The following is a 19,865-nucleotide window of genomic DNA, read 5'->3' on the forward strand; positions in this document are numbered from 1 at the left end:
TGTCCACTTGTTGTAAATCAATAATGATATAACTAAGTCATACAAGGCGGCAGTGGCGGAGGGATTACGGAGCGAAGAAAGAGTGAAAATAAGCTCTAAGAGGGATTTCATGCATAAATCTCTCGCTGCAACTTAGCACAAATTGAATTCAGGCACACTGCTAGAAAAATTAATTCAGCTTTACAAAGCGAGGAGAGGTTAAACACTTTATGTGCTGCTCAGTGATCCAAATCATGGAGAAAACATTCAGAGGCATTCTCACTGTAGCCCCGGTGTACCATGTGATCTTTATACCTGAAAAGTAAATACATTTATCTCAGAACAGTCTGATTAGGCTGTGGCATATTCATCGTGGCGTATTGTTTATTTCAACAGGCTTGAAATAATAAGTTATTTGTCATCTCAAGCAGAATTTGTCGACATCAAATGTGTATTTAACATGGTCACACTTTATTTTAACCCGTTATTTAGCATTTTAGAAGCAATAAAACACTATTGTGTATAATACACAATGACATGATGCAGGTGTAAGCAAATATAAGGGCATTTTAAGGGTTTGTTAATTTAACCTTTCTTATCAAGCATCTGTAACTGGTGTATAATTAATGATTGAGAAGCTGTAATTAAAAGTATATATTTATGTTTATTATTTTTATTATTATGGTAGTTGTATTTATTTATCTATAAATACTTCTTCATTCTCCATGACAGCTGAGCAAACTCTATCCGCTGCTGAGGGCTGTGAGATGCATATGAAAGGCTGAAGAGAAATCCAGTAAGTGGACCTTGAGTTCAGGACTTTTTGTTTAACTACTCTTTCCATTAACTGTTTATACACCAGTTACAGGTGCTTCATACCAGGAGTTAGATATTTTGACAAATACATTAGTAAACACTTTAAAGTGTCCTTATGTTGCCTTGCAACTACTTTATAGTGTATCATAGTGGTGGAAGAAGTATTCTTCTCCTTTAATAGTAACACCAAACTATAAGAATAAGTGTTTTTGGGGTATTTCTTGAGGCAGAAGAATTATATTATAAATTATATTATTGAATTATTATTACTGATGCTTTTTTGTGAAATCAACATTTTGATATTGTAGTTCCTAAGTGTGAATCTAATTTTAGCTACTCTATGTACTGTGGGACAGGCTGATCTCTAACAATGCATCATATTTTATGAACTGAACATATGTTTTATGTGAAATGTTTATCTGCAGAGTAACTTTCACTGTCAAATAAATGTAATGGAGTGAAAAGTACAATATTTTCCTCAGAAATGTAGTGAGGTAGAAGTATAAAGTAGTAGAAAACAGTAATACTAAAACATACAGTAAATGCACTTTATGTTTCACACCTGGTGTTAAAAACCATGTATTAAGTGTTTATACTGGGTGTTATAATAAAGTCTTAATAATATCCCATTTTATACAACTTGTTCAAGATTTGTTAATAAATGTAAGTATTTGGGTCAAAGTAGTGCCACAAATAAAGATTGCTTTCATCTATTAATTAAAAAAAAAAATGCTGAATCCTTTAGAATAAAAAATGTGCAAAATAGTGAAAAATGCCTATAACAACTTCCTAGAGTACAAATTGACATCTTCAAGTAGCTTTTTTGTCTGATCAGTAGTCTAAAACTCAGATATTCAATTCACAGTGAGATGAAATGGAGAAAAGCAGCAAATCCGTACTTTTGAGTGGCTGAAACCAGCAAAAAAAAAACCTATACTGATTAACCAGTCATCAGAAACGTTGTCACCCAATCTTCTCTCTATCAGCTAATTGTTTCAGCTCTACTCCAGACAGTCAGAAACACCATGCAGCCCCTTTTGCGTAAAAGATTTCAGACACTTTTATTATTGTACAAGTGAGACCAGCGTAATGAAAGTGATAATACCCATGAACATGAAAGACATTTTTTCTTACTGTATTTACAGAGAAGTGTCTTCACATCACACACAAAAAAACCTACAAAATGAACAATTTGTAAATAACATAACAATTAAATAAACTCCACCTACCTTTAGGTTTACAGCTGAATATGCATATGATGACCATCTCTGCACTGCATAGAATTTATACATATACTTTCCTCATGAACAACGTGGGTTTTTCCTAACAATAATAATAATAATAATACTGCTCTCATGATGCATATCGGCGGCCTGTAAATAAACATTAACAAGAACTAAGTCTTTGGCAAATGCAAATACATTCACTTGACAGATGAAGAAACCATCGTTCCAGCTTGATTCAAAGAAATGACTTGGCCTGAAACATGTGAGGGAGCTGAAGTTAGGAGGGAACATGTTTAAGGCATTTAGCTGAAAACGTCGCCCTGCTTTTTGACATTATTGGAGTCGTCAGAATCATCCTATCAGAGTGAATCTGGACGCTTGTGGCATCAAACTAGACAAATGATGACACTGGTTTGACTTGGGATGGCTGTTATATCCTTTTCTGTGGTTGAATGCCAAAGACTTAATCAACTTAAATAGAAAAAATGGAAGCTGTGGGAAAATAGTATAGTGCATGTCAAGGCAGTGACATAATGGGTTTTGAAGTACTGGAGAAAAAAAAAAAAACAGTGAAACTGTAAGTGCCTTTAACAGACTGAGACTTATTAGACTTACAGTCATCTTCATGAAATAAAGCAAATATGCATCATCATTTTTCTGCATAATAACGCTCCAGTGTTGCAAACCTCCAAAATAGTGCAAAATTAACAACAAAAAAAAAAGACAAAAAACACAAAGGTTTTGCCTGATGACCTCTTGTATCCTGACAAATAAGAAATAGTAAAACACTAGCCAAGCAGTCTGCAGTTTAGTTGTTACGAATTATAAAAATGAAATTAAAAAATTATTTTAAGAATATATTTACTAGTTTCTTGAAATCTTGCAAATAGTGGGCCATGGTGATATATTTTCATGGCTCCCTCTATTTTCAAACTGATGTTTCTTTATTTATTTCATTTTCATTTTTACATCTTGATTGTGTATCACAGAGAACATGTCCTAATCTTCTCATGGCATCAAAAGTGATCGATTTTACTCATGCTGGATGTTTGGTCGGTGACTGTTCAGATGGATAAAAACAACGTTAGCCTGCCACAGTCTTGCATGTGCCGCTGCTAATCTCCTCTGATCTCACTGCGCTGCCATTTGAATCAAGTGGGAGTTGAATTGGGGGGGGGGGGGAGAAAGAAAAAGGCTGCTGCTACATTTTATGCTCCGGACAGCGTCCCTGCTGGGAGCCGTCAAGAAAAGGAATGTACAGTATTGATCCATGATGGGATGAAACTGTGACACTGCTACAGGGGGGAAATAAATTCTGGATATTTTTGTTTTCAGTCTTTTTTTTTTTATTTTTTATTTCTTTAAATCACTGCAATTTGCCACAATTATCATCGTTTGTGTAGCATCTTTAGGTGATGATGTCTCTGATGATGTCTTGTAGTTTTATTTTTTTGTTTGTTTGTTTGTTTTTTTTGTTTTTTTTGTTTTTTTTTTTTGGCTTTGAGTGTCCAAAAAAGCTGCGAGGAGAGAGGAGAGAAGTCGTCTGGAATCCCAAAAAACTGTTAAGTGTCTCGTTGTGTGAGCCGGGGAACATTTTATGCGCAGTTGCTCAGTGTCCAGTGGACCATGCTGCTCACACGGGGGCAATATGGAGGCTGAGGCCATGGTCCTGTAGGTTGATTTGGTTTCCATGGTAACTAGTGACGGTCATAGGCAGTGGCAGCAGTGGGAGGGGCGGAGCCTCTCGATGCGGCACTATAATAATAAGGGGAACCTGAAAGTTAACAGAAGAACGAACCGTTTGAAACAACAAATACAGTTTTAACTGCCATTTACCAAATTCATTATCATTACTTTTAGCCATAACTGTTCCTTTATGTAACATTGGGTTCTAATAAGCTCTTAAAATTTTTATGGATAATTGAGCGTTCGCTAAGCTCTGTTCCCTCTTCAATAGTGTTGCGTCTACACCTATCAAGCTTCCCGATTACAATGATGTCGGTGGCAGATTCACCACTCCACATTTTAGTACATTCTCTACACTGTCCACCATTTGAACTCATTTTATTAAGGATACAAATCTCAGTGTATGTATGTTGCCTTAATAAGCTGACTTTATGATCTGCAAGAACGCAACAGCTTTGTTGCTTAGCTTGCATACTTTTCTTTTTAAACGTTTTAAGGAAAAAGACTTTAAGGATAAGGACTACTAATTAATTTGCTTGGCAAATGTAACCCCAACTTAGGTTTGGCTGGGGTTACTGCAGCGCAAACTTCTCCACTGCAATAAAAAACAGGACAGAGCAGCTAACGTTAGCCCAAACTTTGATAGTGTAGCATCCAAAATAGGCTTTCACACAGAGGGGAAATACTATATAGTGGGTGTGCTAGTTATGACTTGACTTGACATGACTTTTTATTTTAATTTTTTTTGTAACCTGTAATCCCACAAAATTGTGTAGCTCATTAATAATGTAGAAGTAATGCTAATTAGCTAGTTAGCAGGGCAGAAAGGGCAAACTTACACACTCTTTAACCCATTCCTTACACTTTTGTGTTTTTGGTTTTTTAAAGCCTAACACATACATACACACCACTTTGTAGAGAAATCAAAAGCTTGCTTGAAATCGTGAGCCTCGTTATGTTTTCCAAGGCTACAGTTGGACTATTATTGTTCAGGGGAGGGCTTTAGCGAACAGTCAATTAAATTTTCTCATCCACTTTTTTCAGTCTCTACTCACTTAGTAATGCTGGGTTGCTGAATCGCCAGGCTTCATTGTAGGTTGTGTACTGTGGATGACTGTAGGGGTTCCCCGAAAACTCACTCCCTGCAAAACAAAACAACAAATCAATTAGCATTTCAATGTGTCAAACCATTACCCCTTCACATGCAGCCATTTCTCGTCATTCAAAACAGGATGCAATTTGAGGGGGGGAAAATGATAGTCATCGGTGTGCAACCAGTCAAGCAAGTAATTTATTTCTTTTTCATTTCACTTAAGTTATGCAACACTGAACAATACAGGATGTGACACTGAAGGCGGCTTTCCCCGTCCCATTTATGGATATCTACCCATTCTTCTTCCTCCAGTATATTCCAAACTGGCCTAATAAATACACAGTGGTAATAAACAGTTTCATGCATACATTTTTGATATGCTGCAATAAATCCTGCAGCCTTTCTTGGAGGAATTTTAACATCTCCAATCTGAAACCCCTCTAGTCTGAGCTCTGGTGTTTTCTCGTGACAGAATTTCATTGCAGGGGAAGTAACTTGGAGCATGTCAGTGAGCACTGCTGTTGGTTCAACACGTTTCTTTCTTTTACGAGACAATAAAGGCCAGATTTTATATGAAGCTGGTGAGAAATGGCTTTGCTTTAACAGTGTTTTGCGCCTGTCACTAAATCTTAGAGGTTGTGTATAGGATGAATGGGTTGTAACACAAAACCACAAGCCATGGGATTAAGGCCCTCATCTTTTGCTTTGTGCTACATAAGAACAAATGGAAAGTAAAAGTATGTTTGACTTGACGCTTTTCCACCCACATGGTTTAACAATTTTATTAGTCAAAATCCCAAATCGAAAAGTAAATCCGTACTGCACTGCCCCCATGGTGCCACCATGTCTCCTTTTGTTTTTACTGGTAGCTGTTAAATTGACTCTAAAAATGTAAAGCCTACTCTCAAAATATATTTTCAAAACAGAAGCAGAGAGAAAAACCTAAGAAGCACTTTAGATTGAAAGGCTTTTCAAAATTAGCTTTTTTTAATAATAGAAAATTTAAATTCCTATCTGGGACCATATTTGCATCAAAATACCCGCAGTTACGTGTGTACAAGTGCAATAGTTTATATGAATAAATCTTCTTAAGTTATTATTTTCATTCGAAAGGGGTCACTTCACTTCACACAAAGCATGTTATAAAATGTAAGTCATTCAGTTCAAACTAAATTCATTTCAGCTCATGTATTGAGGTGGGGGCAGAAAAATAACAGGCAGATATTGAACTATCTGGACAAATAAAACAATCAACACAAAAGGAAAAATGTATCTTTGTAATTTGTGTGAACTGACCCTTTAAAAAATCCTTTAAAATCCCGTACAAAAGCATTTTGTTGTTCTTTGTTGCCTGTGACCTATTTTTCAGGATTCATTGGAATATCTTTGCAAGTTTTTTTAAGAATACCCGCTAACTAAGAGACAAAAACAAATGTGACAGTAAATATGACCTTCCTGGCTGAGGAGATAACGAAACGTGTCATGGCAGCCCTTTATACAGGAGAACAGGGGAACAGCCTGAGCCTGCGATGGGTGGTGTGATTGGTAAATGATATGCTAACACAGCACACACTCCACTGGTTTCCCCATCCACGTGGTTTAATCACATCAAAGCAAAATGCCGGCTGCCTTTCGGTGAAAGTCTGTGTGTGGTGTGTGTGTGTGTGTGTGTGTGTGTGTGTGTGTGTGTGTGGTTGTGTATGTATATGTATGGTGATGCTGGAGCTGAGGAAGCGTACAAACCCGGCACCAAAACTGCATCCCTTCCCTGTTCCTGGCAGTGGAACACAAGCCCGACCTCCTCAGAGAGACGGCGATTTGAATATTTACAGGGCTCCCATGCCTCTGCCTTTTGACCCTTAACTGTTTGCTGTGAACCTGAACTGCGGGTTAAGTAGAGGAGGGGAAAGGGATATGCTCTGGAGCGCAGAGGCTGGGGAGGGCTGGTGGCGCTGTTTATCGACGGCGTGTGAGAACAGCCACGGAGGGAGATAATGAGCCAATAAGGCCAAGAGGAAAGCAGGAAGGAAGGGAGAGCGACTGTCCTCTCCCTTGTCTCTGATCACTTATTCAGCCTGTCTAATCCAATCATACACACAGAGCTAATATAAGAATGTGTGCGCCTCGAACTCTCCAGGTCAATATTTATCGCCTCACTGTGTAATCTGGTGCTAAAGTCTCCTCACTGTGCTTCGTAGCTTCTACACCTGTTCGCTTTGAGAGCGACGCCACCTGTTAAACAGACCCCAACGACCATATGAAGCAGTGACTCACCAGGAACCATTCCAGCAAGCGTGGAGGTTGGGTAGCTGCCCTGGCCTGTGGGGGGAACGTGGGGGGGGTACCCAGGTAAGGTTGTGTTGGCCATATCCCGACCTGCAGAGACAAAGCAAAACAAACAAACAAAAAAAAAACACATCATCAGTGACAAACCTCTTCTTAACTTAGTTTAGTGATGATGTCATTTAAGATAAATCCTGAAGCTGCTCTTCAGAAAGTGATTTAATTTATTTTCCATTTTGTTTTATTGTTTTATTTGGGCTTTGTTTTTCTATTTCAGAGATAGAAACTGCATTATAATAAAACTATTTGAATAGGATACCCAGTGGCAGAAGAAATCTCTCCATCCTTTACTTATGTAAGTCCTGAATTTCAAAGTTTACGTAAGTAAACCAAAAGTACTATGAGCAAAAGTGGGGGTTTTCAGGGTGTTACTTACACCTACACATACCGTATATATTAAATTGTATCTGATACATGTAATTTAAGTAACTTTTTCATATTGTAGCAAGTGGAAACATGGCTAATTCTGTCTACGTTATATACTGTTGGTTTGTTAAACCTATAAAAACATATTCCATGACCAGTTTTATATATCTGAATATGCTAAGTAGGTATAAGTAACCAAAGCTTGTAAATGGAGCAAAAAGTGCAGTATTTTTCTCTGGAATATGCAGTAGAAGTATAATTATATCCAAACTGTACTTAAATACAGTATTTGACTAAATGTAGTCAGTTACTTTTTCTGTTTTAATGTTCAGTTCCAAAAAATCAAAGCAGCCCCTTTAAACATACAACATCTCCATCATGCCAGATTTCACAGACAAAAACCTGCTGTTCACTGTCGACACCAAGACTCATCACCACCACCGCAAGTCAGTCAGCACAACAACTCCATTTTCACCGTGGTTTAGGAACACTCGATCTTCCCGGGTCGAGCACGGTGTCATATAAACCTGTTGCTTAACACCAGAGAGCTTCAGCCCGCCTCTGTAACATGAATGAAACAGCTGGTGTTTTGCAGGAGCTGTACTGGGCATTTCAAACTTTAAAGCCTTTACTGAATCCCAGTAAAGGCCGAGCATGCAGGCCCCCTCTGCTGAGCGTCACCCATCTGCAGATATTCAGCTCTGTAATTGAGAGTGACAGTTGGGTTGTCCTCATTGGCCACAGGGACATTTGGACTACAGCACGTAACCCCAATCTGCAGCAGGGGCCGGGGTAGGAGAGGCCCCAGCTATATTGTCAGCTGCGAGGGCCACTCGGACTCAAAGGGAAAATCACCTCCCACTGGAGCTGTAATGAGGGAACTACTGAACGAAATGCATCGTAACACTGCAAGACAACAGTTGTCCATGTTGTTGTATTTACAAATAAAGTTGAGGAAAACAGCCACTCTCAACAACCTAAAGAAAAAAAGCTTTATTATTTAATATCGTTACTTCTTTTCTTTTGTTACTTTCTTTTCCTTATGAAGAAATGTGTCACTTAGTGACAGTTTTTGCTGTGGAGAAGTGGAGGTTTTGTCTTTTTTTTTTTTAACACTTGATATACTCTCTGCATCTTTTAACATCAGCATGTGATTAGCTTTTTAAAACTGATTTGAACTGGATTCTGTCTATAATCTTTTATTGCAGATGTTGTGTAAACTCTTTCACAGTGTGCAACAGTTGTTTGTTTTTGTTTTTCTAACAATGTTTTTATGCTGCTCGTTTTGCCAGGTCACTCTTATTAATTTTAAGATTTTAATCTCAAAACTTTTACCTGGTTAAAGGGAAGCAGTCTTACAAGAGGGAAAATAAATGGAAATGAAGTTATAGCATTGATACACCTGCTAGAGAAAGATACAAAACATTCATCTGTCTGAAAATCAAAAACTGGATTGAGCAGCCAGTTAGCATTGCTAATGAGGGCATAACCACGAGCAAATTTACATATTGGCTAAAAAAAGCAAAGTCAACTATTTCCTACATGTACAGTATCATGAACAGTTTATTTATTTAAGGGTGAGTGAATGAGCCCTCTGGGTAATGAAGTACCTGCTGCTAGAGGCTGGCAGGCATGCTGACTGCAGTGGAGGCCACGGGGGCCACAGGAAGTGAAACGGTTGGTAAATCTGGTGAAGAGGCAGAGTGGAGGAGGAGGAAGTGGAGCTGAGAGGAGCTACAGATGCTTCGTATGGCTCTTTCTTAATGTGTTGTAATGATGGATGGAGGAAAGCCTAAGAGGGACAGGAGCTTTTTGCCTCTCTATATATGATACATACATTATATCCGGACGCAGACATAAAGGTCTATACATAACAGGAAATCCCATCAATAGGAGAATTAACTTTGTGCTGTTAAACCATTGTTGGACTCGAAAAACATCTACTAACATGCACAAACACTGAAATTAGATCAAAAGGAGTTTGTTTCAAAGATGTCGTCATTTGACACTTTTAGGAGACGGTCCATCGAATCAGGACCTGATTTTTTTTGTGGGTTTATAGAATTTAAGTTTTAGATATTCCCTGCCTCCCTACTACCTGCCTGGTAGTGTATTTCTTACAGTCATAGCATATTAAATGATCTGCTAATAGAATATGAAGCATTACTGAAGATGTGACTACCACAGTATTCAAAATGAACTCCACCCTGATCTGCTAAAATGTGCTGCTTGCATTTTAAAGCACATGTCATACAAATTCAATAACGTGCCATGTACTGTGTACAATAACATACTGCTCTAAAAGAGGTCATTCAGGGTAAAGAGTGAGCTTTGAGTTTAAAGTGTTGGTAGTGCTTTTGTTTGCTTCTGCATCCGAATATGTGCCCATACCTCAGTAACATCAACACTTTGCTGTTTTCAGAAGTTATCGTGCGTGTTTGCGGAGCAGCTCCCAGATTTGTCTCTGAGTGACATAATCACTAAAGTTTGTCAGTCAACGAGTTCAATTTATTTATTTATTCAAAATATGCCACAAAATAAACCGCAAAGCTGTAACGTGACAGAAAATGCATGTGGGAAATCCATTTCGTGGTGAATTCTCCCTGAAGACACATGCCAAAACAAGAACATGTCCATTTGTGCTCTTAAATTAAATGATAAAGAAGCAATTCCGTCTAACGCTCAACAACTGTTCTCTATTATTTGCAAATCTCAGCACCGGTCGCTGTATTGTTTATTGGACCTGGTGAGATGTGTCTTTTTGGTTAAAGCGCTTGAGACTCGAGGGCCGTGGCGTTAAAGAGCTTTACAGAGAAGAGTGAGGTCATGTCGGACCTTTCATTTATAATAAGAATTAGTTAGCCACAAGCCAGTGCACATAAGTCAAAGGGAGCTGTGGGAGTACTGTAGGTGGGGGGTCCAGCAGGGGTGAGGCTATTGTGTGTGTGTGTGTGTGTGTGTGTGTGTGAGTGTGTGAGTGTGTGAGTGTGTGAGTGTGTGAGTGTGTGAGAGAGAGAGAGAGAGAGAGAGAGAGAGAGAGAGAGAGAGAGAGAGAGAGAGAGAGAGAGAGAGAGAGAGAGAGAGAGAGAGAGAGAGAGAGAGAGAGAGAGAGAGAGAGAGAGAGAGAACTATTGTCTAACTGTCTCAGCAAACAATGACCCAATCTTTTCTTCATTATTATTGCAGCAGCTACAGCAGTCGTTCATGACCTATAAAAGTGAATACTCTTATCTCTTCATTAACTCGCTTCAGAGAGATGAAATACATCATGAGCTAAGGATCCCTGTCTTTACTACACAGAATCACAGTAACATCTAGTTAACAGATCAGTTCTGAGGCTGTAACTACACATCACTTCCTAACCACAAGAGGAGACTCTCATACATCAAATTCCATTAAGATTTGGTTTGATTTTAATGACACTGTTGCAGAAGGTTAATACAAGCACTAGGAAACTAGTTTTATTTAATGTGGGTTGGTCACTTCTAGCTGATACCTGATCAATATTAGTCCTGATACTGATCCAGTGCATCAGATCAGGCCATCAATACTTTCAACTTAACCCTCATTGGAGACTTCAACCTTCATTCTAACATTAAAAAGCGATAATAAGACACACAATTTGGTGGGAGAAAATGAGGTGGTAAAAGCACAAGTTATTATTTTAATATGAAAATATAGAAAAGCAAAGGACTGGCGAAGGGGGGGGATATGTTCCCTTCCAGGTTTGCATCACCCAGTACTAAATGAGTTAATGAATGTGAATACCATCCCATGTACTCTGAGTGTTTACCATCAACTTCAGTCTTTTTCCATCACATGTTGACTCTGATGATGATGATAATAACAGCCTCTGTTGAATCCTGTTTTTGTATATTCCAGGGTACAGTTGGCAGTGACTGCCAGCAGCTCTGTGACTGTTGCTTTATGTCCCCTTTAAAGCCCTCTTTCAGAGAGGCGCCGGTTCGGAGAACTCTCTGTACAGCAATGATAGCCTCATTAGCTGCTTCCTAGCCTTTGTTGTTTTTACAACAGAGATGTGTGTCCAGATTCTCATTAAAAGATGGGCTTCTTTATATTGTCTGCTTCCTCTGACAGTCCCCTTAGATTGAACGCCAGCAAATCAAGCTATTTATTTTTCCTCTGGCCTCTTTTCTTTCCCTGCGAAAATCAATTCAAAGATTTTTTGGGTTTGCTGTTACAAAAGCCTGTTGATTTCTGCCTTAATTTGAAAAGTGGCTTGTAACTGGTAGTGTTGCTGGGAATACAGTATTTCCTGCCTTTAGTGGACCAGAAATATCGGGTTTTTGCAGACATGACTGTCTGCGTCTTGTGCTGTTGTAGGAAGTAAATGCTACTGGTAATTTTCTTGATTTGAACACGTCATTCACGTTTAACTACTTAAAAAAAACCTTTTTGTCAGCACTTAATTATACTGTACAAGATACATGAGTTTTATCCCAAACCACAACGTGACAAGAAACATTATGCCCGGCTTTTGCATTCCCATCAACTCAGTTTCTTCAAACACAAACAGAAAAGCAGGGTGACCTTCTCTTTATCTGGCACAGGAACAAAGTCGTTTGTGAATGACTCTTTTGCTTGCAAGAGTATTAAATTTAGCATGACAGGGACACCTTCATGTTTGCTACAACAACAACCAAAAATCTTTGACCTCCATTTTCCAGGCTATATGCAGAATGGGGCAATTTATCACAAGCCAAAAAATCTCAGCACCCTAATTAATTACAACTAAGTAAAGAATGTTTGGAGAGCCAAATTGCTTTAATTCCCCAAACACCGGCTGAAAGTCATTCATTATCAAATGTGTGCTCAAAGGTTAGTTTGCTTTTGTGAAGACGAAATAAGCATTAATTTCGGCGCCTGAGCCTCCGTTTTCCCCCCTGTGGGAAGACAGGCGAGCGGTTTGTCATGAGGCCACACGTCACTGTCGGCAGGTTCGCTGTCTGATCGTTGCTCGCTGCTCACTGGACAACGGCAGGTCCTGATACTTTCTGTGTAGTTCCCCCTGAGAGCACTAACTCACCTTAATTGAATTTTAAGTGTGGATAGTTGGTGTTTGCTGGATGAAATTTTGTTTAGAGGAATAACAGGAGGGGATAAAGGATAAAAGGAGCGTACAAAAGCAGATGCTTGAGGAGGAGAGGTGTCATTGACACAGGGGCTTTGAGCCTTTGGAGGCCTCCATTAACAGGCCCAGCAGGGAATATGTTTAAAGAGTCTTCAGTATGCAGTCATTGAGTGGAGAAGTGTAAAACTCCCACTGAAAGCTCAGGGGAATCCAGCTAGTGCTTGAAGAGGGTTCTCAAGTCTGAAGCACCATCAAGAAAACAGGTGGGCTCTGACTAATTTCAGGAAAATACAGAGACTCTCTATATAGAAATAGTGGACAATTGGCCGTATCAAGGCCATCTCTCCATTTATTTCTCAAAATACACAAAAAGTTCCGGGCTCCTCCCTCTGCTATTCATAAATTCACCCACAGCCCACACTATTTGAATTTTAAGCAGTTCGAATGAACAAGAATAAGAAGCACTTGAGATGAAATCCATCTCTCGAAGGGAATTCATCAAAGAAATTACTTCCCATATCAACAATAGAAATTACCTCACAATATGCAATTGTCCTATCCACATATTCATGGAACCCTTTGGTGTTTTTATGGGGTAAGAGGGACTATTTAGCAGTTAATACAGCATTAATGTGGAGGAGAGGGAGAGAGAAAAAAACTGTTTTAATGGAAGTGGCTTCTTGCCTCTGAATTTCGATGATGTGCACAATGCCCTTAAATCCCTTTCTTATTTGAGCCTGCTTTGCAGGTACTTTTGAGCCTTAATAGGATAAGCAGAGGACACAATAGATTTCTATCTCTCAAGTCTTTCAGTTCACTGAGAATCCCGATCTCTGGCAAAGAGCACTTCATGAATCATTCATTTTTAATAGATTATGCAAATTCCAGGACATAAAATCAACAAGATCAATAACTGCAGGCGTTTTAATTGGTGTTCGAAAACATTTTAAGGATGAACATAATCTCCAGTTCTTTCCCCCGTAAAGACACAATTAATTTGAAATTGGATCTCAGCCTAAATACTGTAGATAATTTAGTACTTTTTGCCTGGCTTAAAATTCCTCTGGTAGGCTTATCGCCGGCAAGTAAACTGTAATACTCAGCCATTAGAGAGACCACACACCTGAATATTACCTATTATCCACACAGGCAGGCACTGAGGGAAAACCAAGCAGAGGAGCCACTAACCAAATACTAATTACCAAGTGGAAGTCAGAGCAATGTTTGTTCCATTAGTTTGACCTCTGAATGCTTTATTTCTCTGCCTCCAGTGAGATCTACCAACAGAAAAGGGCATGGAATAAACGTATTTGCTGATACAAAAGCAACAAATGTGCTTCTCATGTGCACACACACACACACACACACACACACACACACACACACACACACACACACACACACACACTGCAACACACGGTTATGCATACAATCCCATCTTTCTTCCTCTACATGTCTCTTTGCACCTGCAACGCAGTAAGTAAGGAGACCCTCTCTGCAGAGACCATCTAAAATATCCCAGGTGCAAACAAAGCCGCCTGCAGAACCAGGCCTGCTCTCTACACGGCCATCAGTGCACAAAGGACAAACACACACCTTTCTTCTCAGGAGGCCTGCCTTACAGGGGAAAACTACCTCCCACATATTAATGAGAAAAGGGCTCTTTATTTTCTCGTAAGTCTGCTTGGCTATCAGTTGAGAAGGGGGGCTGCTGCAATTTTCAATCACCCTGTCCTCCCCCATGCAGAACCCCGTTGCCTTTGATGGTTGCTGCATAATTATATGAATTTTAATAAAAGCTCTGTATATTAATCTCAGGCCTCCGACAGTCATCGTAAACTTTCAGTAAACTTAACCTTCTTCTTGGTAATAACACGGCAACAACGAAACAATATTTCAATTAGCCAGGCAGTCATTAACTGTGACAAGGAGAGGAGACGAAGGGGGGGGGGGTAAAGAGGGAGAGAGAGAGAAAGATAGGAGGGTGAAATAAATGATCATGGTGTTAGAGTTAGGCGGCAGAAATGCCAGAGCGTATTTACAGAGGCACATTACTCGTGCTTTGAGACACACAAACTGTCTCCCGGCGAACAAATCACAGGAGCAACACAGCAACAGCAGCAGCAGCCAACAAGCAGCCAGTCCTGCATGGTGGCCTTTTTTTTTTTTTCCTTTGAGAGACCTTGCTCTGATACACAGTCATAGTTCTGATATGCTGACACCCAAAGGTCCTTGTCCAGCGGTGACTGAACATCCCCCCCCCTCCCTTCCCACTCTTTCTCATCGTCCTGCTTGCTCAGCAAAAAAAAAAAAAAAAACCAGACGGACGACAGCTGCTAAGCTTTTATCGCATCATCGTACCACCTTTTCAGCTCAGAGTGAAATGGTATTAAAAAAGTCTTCACACTTAACTTTTTGGTTTGCTTTTATTTTCACACATTTCTTTTTAAGTCAATTGCACAAGCATGCTTAGCATTAGTTTTCTTTTACAGTATTCTTCAAAACCCCTCAGCTGAAGCTGTGGCTCGGCAGCATAAAGGCGTTACTGTATGGCACTTGATCTTACCTACAGGGTAGCTTTGCGACACGCTGGGGCCCAGGTCTGGGTTGGCGCTAGAGGATAAACTGGGCTTGACTTCGTCCAGGCTGGAATTCAGGGCAGGGAGCGAGTACTCATTAGCCTGGGAAAAGGACAGTTGAATCATTACACAACCAAACAATACCTAGATGGAAATCCTCCCTTCTCCTCCTCCATTAAGCGCTCCACACAGGCCTGTGCGAGTATAAATTTGTATGAGAGCATTGTGTGTGTGTGTGTGTGTGTGTGTATGTGTGTGTGTGTCTGTGTGTGTCTGTGTGTGTCTGTGTGTGTCTGTCTGTGTGTGTGTGTGTGTGTGTGTGTGTGTGTGTGTGTGTGTGTGTGTTCAAGCTGCAGGGTGGCAGTTCAAGCATATCATGAATGTATTTTGGTATTGTCTGAGAGGAAGTGGGATTTTGAGATGAGTGAAAAGCCAAGGCGTCAGCTGGCCCTTTGTGCTTGACTGCAGTCCTACCCCTGATCAGCCAAGGGAGAAAGCAGTTCTGCTTTGTTACAGGCACACCATGTGGTCCTGTTTGAGAGACACCATTCACCTTTTCTTTCTTTTTCTTTCCCTTTTTTCTGCTTTTTGCTTTTAATTTGGAGTCTAAACCACCTTTAAATTTCATTACCTCTTATCTCTGAATCACTTGTACAATTTGTGCTTTTTGTTACTGTTTAACTGTTTGAGGTTTTGCTTCTTGTGCGCATTCAGATGTTGCGTTCAAGGACTAGTTCACACAAAACACGAAAAACACAGAAACTGCATCTAGCCATGCAGATAATGCCAAAGCTCCCATCTTAACTGTGGGTCCAATAAAATACATTTGAGCTGCTTTAATTAAAAAACAAACAAACAAAAAATATGGCCATTTTCCGTTTGAAAAGTCAGTTGGTCTTATTTGACATATAATACCAATACCAAAACCACCCTTTTTTGTTATCCTACTATTTTTAACAAAAGCGGCCTAATGCCCCCAGTGTTTGACACTTTCTAAACAAAGCTGTAAAGCTAAATAAAACAGTCTAAAATGAGCATAATCATGATTTAAATCACTAAATGTCTGAATCCGTAAATAAAACTGTGAATCTCCCCAGACCTTTGATGCCATCGTTAAATGTTAGTTTCAGTTGGTACTAAAATAGTATTGAAGTTTGATGCAAAGGCCCATTTAACAGCAGCATCTCTTTCCAGAAACAGTGTCCTCGCTGGTTTCTCTGGATAATAGGGACTATTTCAGTAGAAAGTAGTCTGTTAAAAAAAAAAAGTCTGGATTCTACAGAGTAAATTTTAAATAAAAAATTTCAGTGATTTGACTTCCACAAACTAAACACCATTCACCTCCATTATACTGAGGTGGGGGCAGAAATCATGTCTAAAAGCCTCAGCAGAGAAGAACAACTACCTTTTTGTAATTTGGGTGAACTCACGATTTAATAAATAAAAAAAATAAAAAAATCACTTATTTAAAAAGTAATCTTTTCACAGCTTGTCTTTCGTCATGTTTCCTTTTGTAAATCCGCTAAAAGACACTCATGGCAGATGTTAGCAGGTTTTTTTTAATGAGATGAGACTTCCGGAGTCTGAGTGTTGACAATGTTTGTCCAAAGCCCAGTGTGAGCCAGAGTAGCTCAGTGGGCCGCGCTCCCACAGGGGGACGCCTGTGACCCCGCTCTTGTCTGCCACTATCACCGATAAACTCTAATTGTCTGCTACAACTGTTCACTGGCACAATGTCGGATGTTTTCCTCTATTCTCGGAGGCTTCAGACGCCAAACAGACGTTTTATCATGCAGATAAAGGGCAGGAGGGGGAAAACTGAAAAGATAGGTCTGAAAAGGATGACCAAATGGCTAGCAGAAGTGTGGGAGGGGTGAATCCATTGAGTTTTGCATCTCCAGAATGGGTTTTTAATGCCTCGCTACAGAACCCAGACACTGGCTAATAGGGCCACATTTTCCAGAGAAAAAAAAAAAAAACCGTGAGGCACCATGAAAGGGAAAGTGCTCTGATTAATACTGCATTAAATTAAAGCTGATTTTTCTGGACTGTTCCTGGCCTCCTTTCTTTTTTCTTCCTCACTTGCCCCCTTTTTTTTCAGCCTAACCCTTTTCCCTCTGCCTTTTAATACTCTCCCTGACGTTCTTTGTGATTGCAAGTCATTTCCAATTCGTTTTGGTATTGATCTTCCAGTAGAAATCAGTTTTGTAATTAGCTGCAAATTAGGCCCTCTTCTGGAGGTGAGGCCTGTCCCACTGATTTATCACCTGCGTAATTCGCCCCGATTGGAGAGAAATTAAAATGAACTCAATTAGGCGACTGCTTTTGCTTTATGGGTCCAACTTGTAGTTTGGTGAGAGAAATTAATAGTCTCTTGTTGTTTAATGGTATAATGAAAGTAAATAAAGGTTATCCATTGTAATAAGCCCAGAGCTTTTAATAAGCAGTGGTTTCTGGCTGTCGTTTTGGCGTGGGGGGGGGCTGTTCCCCCAAATGCCTCCTAATTTTTGAAATGAGGATGGATGGCGACTGTGGTTTTAATATCACAGAGAGCGTTTTCATGCATCCACTTCATGAATACACGTCACAATAAAGGTAGCTTTCATTAAACATCAAGATATGACACAGGGTTGGAAAATAAACAACAAAAGGCAAGAAGCAGCAGTTGAATAACACAGCAGAAATGAAGAAAAATCTAGGTATTGATTAATTTCATGTTGCCTTACTGTTATTCTCAATTATAGGGGATGCAAGGAATGTGTTTTTCATCACAAAATCAATAATGTGTGGGAGTTTTCCTTGTGATCCCTCCAGCATTATACATGCTGGGTTGTAATCCAGTGCTTGGCCATCTCAGACGTTTGTTTAATTAGCTTTTGTTTCTGAATGTGGCCCGGGAATATTTGACAAAGGTGTTTTTTTGGGCTTGATTCAGCATCACATGCACATTTTGGGTGTTTCAGTGTATGTGAAGGAAAAAGTGGGAGAGTTGCAGTGCTACTGACCTGCTCAGGTTTGATATGCTCCGTTGTAGGGAAGACGTCAGGGTACGAGGGGCGTTCAAAGACCCGGTCCAGCGCTTCCAGCTGCTGCTGGGTGAAGGCATCTGCCCTCAGGTGTTTCCGTAAACTCTCCACACTACCCTGAGAATCACTGTTTGGGCCAGAACCATCTGAACCATCTACAAGAAGAAAGAGCAACAATCGAGACACTGACCCCGGGAAGCTGGCCTTTACTTCAAGCTATGCACTTTATATTCTCCTCATGTTTTTTCTGTACCACCTCTGTGGGGGATCTGAGGAGGACAGAAAAGGATGGAGTGCAGCTTTTTCCTGCACCTTAATGGCTGTAGTGAGCCACTGGCTACATCACACAGGCTTTTCCCCTGAACCCCCCACCCCACAGTATTAACACCATCATGATCTGAAAGCCCTCTGGTAATTGATGGATTACCATCACTTGCAAATATATACATGTTGTGGCAAGCATGTATACTAATGAAAGCAGCAGCCAGCCCATTATAGTCCCTTCTCTTTCCAGTCAGAGGGTTTTTTTTCTGCTCTTCTTCTTCTACTGGTGCTCGCTGAATTCGAGAGCAGGTTTTTTTTTTTTTTTTTTTTTTTTAAAGCACAATTTCCCTTTCACAATTCAAAACTACTTTCATTCTCTGCGAGTGTGTGGTTCCATTTGGAAACAGCGGCGGAGGACAAGAGGCTGAATAAAATCGTACAGTCTAGTTTAATCATCCTGCTCTCCAAACACAGGAATTTTCTCCTGACTCCTGACCTGATTACCCAACTGTTGGGGAGAAGGATGCCTTAGCTTTTCCCGTTGTCACTTGTGTGCAAGGCTTTAAAGCCTTTACAGACTATTCTACCATACCTCCCTCCCTCCCTCCCTTTTTCCTCCCACCTTTTCCATCACCCCCACCTCTCCTGGCTGCAGTGGCTGTGTCTGTAGGTCTCCTCCCCGGATCCCACAAAGCTTCAGCTCCCTTACAAATCTGTCATTCTAAATTTGCGGCAGATTATGTTCTCCCCTCAGTGGGAGAGTGGTGATATATGATATGCAAGGCCCCTATTGATTGCCTGATCTGGTGGCAAGAGGGAGCTGAAATGAACTTGAAATGAACATCATGCCTCAACTCATTGTGCGTATAATACTCTACTTAATCCCACATTTTTCTCTGCCATGGAATTCAATTGATCAATCATGTCTGTGTGATAGTACCATTTGGGAGGGTTATTGCCATTCTATTCTGCTGCTTGACCTTTTTTCACAGGCTGAGGCCAGAGGATGAACCCGACTCTCGCGTGAAGAGCTGGAGGAGCTATAAAAGAGTGTCTGTGTGTGTGTCTGTGTGTGTGTCTGTGTGTGTGTCTGTGTGTGTGTCTGTGTGTGTGTCTGTGTGTGTGTCTGTGTGTGTGTGTGTGTGTCTGTCTGTGTCTGTGTGTGTGTCCCCGAGCACTTGCAGGTGTGTGTGTAACGTCAAATCATGCTGATGGTTAGTAATAAATATGTTATGAGTTTGCTAACAATATCTTGTTAACTAGTCCATTTTCACAGCAGAACTGCATTAGGACTTATTTACAAGCAGTGCACGACCCGATACGCTGGATCGTTATTGGTGCCAATACTGATCTTATTAAGTGGATCGGGTATCGGTCACGAGTTGTTTTGTCTAT

At 40.2% G+C, this 19,865-nt stretch overlaps 1 protein-coding gene across 2 annotated transcripts in view; it reads right to left on the minus strand.

The window, feature by feature from the left end:
- Positions 1–1,487: 1,487 nt before the first annotated feature.
- Positions 1,488–19,865, minus strand: part of pax2b (paired box 2b) — a 32,411-nt gene continuing 14,033 nt past the window's right edge. The window contains exons 6-10 of one of the 2 annotated variants that reach the window (XM_056366882.1): positions 18,186–18,361; positions 15,168–15,282; positions 7,075–7,176; positions 4,763–4,849; positions 1,488–3,776 (exon numbers count right to left, since the gene is read on the minus strand). In XM_056366882.1, the coding sequence (XP_056222857.1) occupies positions 3,655–3,776; positions 4,763–4,849; positions 7,075–7,176; positions 15,168–15,282; positions 18,186–18,361 (602 nt within the window). In that variant the 3' untranslated portion in view covers positions 1,488–3,654. Of the gene's footprint in view, positions 3,796–4,762; positions 4,850–7,074; positions 7,177–15,167; positions 15,283–18,185; positions 18,362–19,865 lie in introns of both variants that reach the window. The other variant, XM_056366883.1, reaches the window with a different exon arrangement.

The sequence above is a fragment of the Seriola aureovittata genome, chromosome 21 (assembly GCF_021018895.1).
Source record: "Seriola aureovittata isolate HTS-2021-v1 ecotype China chromosome 21, ASM2101889v1, whole genome shotgun sequence".
NCBI classification, from domain to species: Eukaryota; Metazoa; Chordata; class Actinopteri; order Carangiformes; family Carangidae; genus Seriola; species Seriola aureovittata.